This window comes from Chanos chanos, chromosome 7, assembly GCF_902362185.1.
Source record: "Chanos chanos chromosome 7, fChaCha1.1, whole genome shotgun sequence".
Classification (NCBI taxonomy): domain Eukaryota; kingdom Metazoa; phylum Chordata; class Actinopteri; order Gonorynchiformes; family Chanidae; genus Chanos; species Chanos chanos.
Genome location: NC_044501.1, coordinates 4,344,159 through 4,349,954, shown reverse-complemented (window position 1 = coordinate 4,349,954; position 5,796 = coordinate 4,344,159). Strand labels below are relative to the sequence as shown.

At 36.9% G+C, this 5,796-nt stretch overlaps 1 protein-coding gene across 1 annotated transcript in view; it reads right to left on the bottom strand.

The window, feature by feature from the left end:
* Positions 1-2,074: 2,074 nt before the first annotated feature.
* Positions 2,075-5,796, bottom strand: part of LOC115817179 (GTPase IMAP family member 4-like) — a 3,798-nt gene continuing 76 nt past the window's right edge. Inside the window, exons 2-4 of the mRNA XM_030780443.1 lie at positions 3,157-4,158; positions 2,633-2,743; positions 2,075-2,088 (exon numbers count right to left, since the gene is read on the bottom strand). Of these exons, the coding sequence (XP_030636303.1) occupies positions 2,075-2,088; positions 2,633-2,743; positions 3,157-4,158 (1,127 nt within the window). The remainder of the gene's footprint in view (positions 2,089-2,632; positions 2,744-3,156; positions 4,159-5,796) is intronic.

The following is a 5,796-nucleotide window of genomic DNA, read 5'->3' as shown; positions in this document are numbered from 1 at the left end:
AAAAGTTTATGGGTTAGGTATTGTAGCTTTAATGCTGACATAGCATAGGGGGATTGAGCTTTAGGTGGCTCTGTGAAATGAAAGAAACAAATTAGTGTAAAGAAATTTTCTGTCAGTATTATTGGAGCGTTTTTCTAAAATGCAATTATTTAGTATTTTGGTGGGCTTCTTACTCTAACACTGGATAGCACTTTGAATGTAAGGTGACTTTCAGTTTTCAGTTTTATTAATTTACCTCCGTGTGATGCTACTAGTGTTTCCCCAACAACAGAAACACTTGTTTAACCTCACCAGCTAGAGAACGACTGACCATTAAAAATACCATTAAAGTTTTCCCACAGTGCCTCTGAAGAGAATATAACTACAATAGAAGAGAGATGAAATAAAGAGGAAGATTATAAAAAAAATACTTTTTCAGTGATGGGCTTACCACATAAAGACTCTTATCTTCAGACCGGATTCTTTTCTGTTCATGTTACACCGTTTCATTCACAGTTTTGTATTTTTTTTCTTGCAGATCTTTCTTGTGGAAAGTTTTTCTTTTTTTGTACACTGTGTATGATTTTCTTGTTTTGCTGTGTGGGTTTTTACTGATATTTTGGTATGGTGATATTAGACTTTTCCCTGTGTTTCTTGTTTCCTCCCAAAATCTTTTCTATAATCTGATTTTTTAGTTTAGTGTAGTTTTAGGGTTTCGTTCAGTTTAGTTTTAGAGTGGTATGTCTTTATAAAAGAATTACAATTCATTTTGATTGAAAATGTCCTAACTAGCATTCATTTGTGCCAGAAGGTGGCGGCACACTCATTGTGATTAAAGTGAGTTTGTATGTTAAGACATACAAAACAAATGTCATGCTTTCTGGAAAATGTCTGTGTCTTCCATATTTCCTAAGATTCTTATGATAAGTCAACATGTTAAATGTTAAATAAACAAATGCAAATATCACACTATGAAAATCCCAGGATCTCACTGGACATCACATGTTGCTTTCTTTGTTCATTTCACACATACTACTAAAAAAATAACAGGTACAAGTTGGTAGTTGTTGGTATTGGTGCTGTGACTGAGTTATTGCCAGCAGACAAACATCTTTACAATGAAGTCACCAAGTGAGACAACTCATGATCAAATCCAAATGTATCCAATACAAGAGGAGCAGGAGAAGTTAATCAGGCACGTGTTGATAATGATTAAAATTAAACTCTCACATAACAGCAGAATGCTATGGGAATGAACATCTTTTTCTTGCAATTTCATATCAGTTAGAATTATGCTCCATACCTCAAGCATTGTCATTACCCATCAACACATGGATTTTGACATACTTTTACTATGGACATGTTAGCGGTGGAGCCAAGGAACTGTGAAACCAAAATGCTTCATTTAGATTAACTTTAATGATTTTAAATAAAAATAAAATGAAATTTAACTGATTCTATTTTTCTTCTTGCAAATTTGCTTCATTTTAAAAACGTGTATATGTACAAATGTCAGAATTTCTAAACATTTGGTCTTCTTCTTTCTAAATGAGTTGAAATGAGTCAAAATTGACTGGGCTGGTCATGAAGGTAATTATTTTGTTAAGTCTATTTTGTTTCAATGCGCCTTTTTTGTTTCAGTAGCTGGGGAGATGTTGGCATCTCTGCACTGAGGGTCTCTTTTTCCTTTATTTTTCCTTTCTTTCTTGTAGAGTCAGTGATGTTGTTGCTGGGGTGTAGGAACACCAAGCCTCATTTGATGGACAGTCTGAGGAATCAGAGGACAGTGGTTTTTACAGACACATGCTGGAGGCACAGATCAACTACTGAGACATGTTTTGGACGTTTTTAATCACTTTAATGAACCTTTCATCAGAGTCTTGACTACATTTACACAGGACTCCACTGTTCTGAAAACAGTAACTGGAGAAACTGAGATCGGGAAAGGGAGCTTCTCAAGACCCGGCCATAAGAACCCAGTGATTTGACTACATGTTTTTAATCTTATCTGCTGCTTGACTATGGAGTATATACTAGTTTGAATGTGACGTAACTGGCCATGAAAATGGAAATAAAAGAAACCACACACATTTCTCTAGGCAGCGTATTCTGTAACAACATCAAGACGTCTTTTTAAGGTTAAATACAGACAGGAGCACAGCACGCAAATGCAAAGACACATCAGTATAATCAACCCAAACTGTCAACACACAGCAACAATTAGACGTTAATTCATGAAATCACAACATGACAGCCTAATTACATGCCAGATGTACTAAATGTTTAGAAATCTACCAAAGAAAATACAAACAAAATGTCAACGATACTCATTAAAAAGAAACAAACACATGAATATTAATATAAACTGAAAGTAAAAAATGTTAAATCCCGATTGAATATGCATAAGGTATTTAATTGTTTGTGATGCTATAAGAGTGTGAATCACTGTGATTGGTTGGTGTTTAATAACAATCACGTGTATCAGCGTCATTATATAATTGACATAATGAATTGCATAAAGATCAGTGCATTAGGGCTGTATTACTGTGGTGTGGTGTGGGTGAGGAAAACCCCACCCTCAGTCCACACATGCAGGACTCATTCACAGTGTTGAAGACAGAGCAGTGATCTGTCCTGGAGTTTTTAAAAATACTTCTTGAGGAGAAGGTCATGGAGTGAAGGGTGGACAGGATGAGACCATGGCTGGAGGAAGTTGTCCCTTTGGAGTTGTAGTTGAGGTTGCGTAATTTCTCAAGGTTAAAACCTTAAAAACAAGAGTTCAAAAAAGAAACAAACTGATCTCTTGAAAACTTGCGAGGCAACTCATCTTGTCTCTGGCTTGTCTTTCCTGTAATGTGGCTGATGTGAGTTGAGTGAGTGGAGCTGTGTCCCCTGTTCTTCATGATCTTCTGAAGTGTTGTTTTTTGGCTGTACACAAACAGTGCTGAAATCCATGAATGGGTGGGTGCTGAAATTGAACTTTACAAGAAAAAGGTGCACACTTGGACAGCATTCTGCTGTTATGAGAGAGGTTAATTTGATTTCCCATTACTATGGTCTAGCTCCCATCTCCTCCTTCTTTCAGATTTGATATGTTTTGATTTTCTTGCAGATTGGATTTCTTTTTAAATTTATTATAAAGAAGTTTGCCCAGTGCCACTGAACCAACTACAGCACCCACACTAAGAACTACAGGTCCCACAATCACTATACTAGGTGTTAACATCAGACCAACTCCTGCTGCTGCTGCTACACCACCTGCTGCTGATGCAACACTCAATCCAACAGTCTCCATTTTTTCCCCTCTCTCTTCTTCCTTTCTTCTCCTCCTTTCTTCCTCCTCTTTTCTCTTTCTCTCTTCTTCCTCTGCTCTTTTTCTCTCAACCTCCTCTCTTATCCTTCTCTCTTCTTCTTCTTTTCTCTTTCTCTCTTCTTCCTCTCTTATCCTTCTTTCAACCTCCTCCCTTATCCTTCTCTCTTCCTCTTCTCTTCTCTTCCTCTCTTCTTCCTCTCTCCTCTTCCTCTCCTCTTCCTCTCTTCTCTTTCTCTCTTCTTCAATCCGTCTCTGAACCTCCTTGTACATGTCATTAGTGTAACACTTTCCACCATTCTTCTTCACCATGGAATGGATTTTCCTTATCAGCTCTGAAACCTGACCTCTGTCCTTCACATTCTCATTATTGAATGAATGATATCTCTTCCCACAGCTGTTCATGATCATCTGAAATTCAGGACTACTTGCAATGCAGTCCTCAACCGTTTTGTCCCGCAGTGTGTCAGTGTGTGTTAGTAGTATGATTGTGTAGCGTGAGGCTTCCTCACCAAAGTTCTTCTGTATCCACTTCACAGCATTTTTCTCTTCCTCTGTGAATCTCACCCCCAGTCTGATCACCAGGAGAAACACATGAGGTCCAGGAACTGACATGTTAATACATCTCTCTATTTCACTTTTCAGCTCTTCTTCCATCAGCGAAGTATCAAACAGCCCTGGGGTGTCAGTAACTGAGACTTTCATCTCATCCACTTCTCTACAGTGTTTCTCACAGGTTCTGGTTTCAGATGCAAATGAGGGACTAGTTTTAAACAGTTCTTCTCCCAGGATGGTGTTTCCCGTTGCACTCTTCCCTGATCCGCTTTTCCCCACCAGTACAATCCTTATCTCAGACAACTTTCTTGACTCTGGGAAAAAAGAAATAAAATGGTTGGCTTTTATCTAGATACACATCTCAGTGCATATCTCTCTCCAAATCTACTCATAAATCATCAAAAGAGGTTTTACCAAAAACAGCCTCTTCCCTACTTACGACATGTGGGACTTAAGACCATCTGTACATACGACCGATAAAAAAAAAAGAAATAAAAAAAAAAGAAAAATATATGTTGATATAAAAATTACACTTGGTTATATGTCAGCCAGTGTAGTATATAGTGCCGTGCACTGATACAGATGTGATGAATTTTGGAGGAGGGATATCGTTTGTGGAGGGATATTCTCTGACTCTCTTTGATGTTAATGACTGCCAGACGATATCCTGAAATTGTAGCATCTCTCTTAGTTCTTGCTCTCAGTTCCCATATGACTTCCACATGCCATGCTAACACACGTTTAACTTAATGTCTATTTCAAAATCCGACTGGTCGGTCAGAACGGAACTGGTCTGTATGGTGGGGAGTGGCTGTATGTCAGACAAAGGTTCTCCCAGAGAACAAAATACTGTGGACATGTGCACAATGCCACACTTCACCACTGAATAATAACCATTATTATCGTCAATTTCTTCTTAAAATTAAACTGAACTTTAGACCAGGGGCGTTACAGTCATAGACACATGTGGGTAATTCCTCTTGAACAATCTTTTTATGACTCATTTAGTTCATTCAGAATTACAGTATGGATACTTGGACATCTTATTTGTGTAACTGAATAACTGTGGACTGATTAGTGATTCATTGAATTATAATTGACCTTAATGCCTTTGAAAAGTGAACATTTTTTCAAATTAAATGAAAGTAAATTAAACTTAACTAAAATAAATTAAATTATATTTTTGTCAATTTGTTCTATCAGTTGTTCCATAAATGTATATATGTGTGTGTAGCCAACCTTGCCCTTTTCCTTTAGAAAATTCATTTACAAAAGTAAATCCAGTGCTGCTGATTTACCTCTGATTCCCAGGAGGGGGCGCTAAATCTCCCCAAATAATCATCTCAGTGCTCTACTGTGCTCTAACTAACAAACAATACGAATAATACAAAACAATGTAAATATTAATTTCATTAAATTGTTGGATTTTTGGATGTCAATGTCATATTGATTTTTTTGACACTGACATTTGCTGCATAGACTTTGCTTAAATATGTTGTGTTGACCGACTGAAAGATCCTGTTATTTTATTAGAGTCTTTTATTAAACCTTAAGCTTCCAGATTTCTGTACAATAAGTGGCAGCTGGGCAGGCAGACTTACTGTGTGTACAGGTTAGGTTATAACAAAACTTACAAATGTGCATGAACAAAGACAAGACACACACACACACACACACACACACACACACACACACACATCATTAACACAGAAATACATACACTTTGCTATATAGAGCTGTTCAGATTCATAGTGTTTTTGGAGAAAGGAATTACCCTTAGTTTGAACTTTATGTCTTCAGTATATACAAAGGGAGAGATCTTTATTTACATGTATATACATAAAATACTCACCTGTAGTGAACTTCATCTGTTCACTGTCTTCTATATTTCTATATTCAAAAGCTGGTAGATGATTGATTATATAAGAAATAAATCAAATCCTAGTACATAT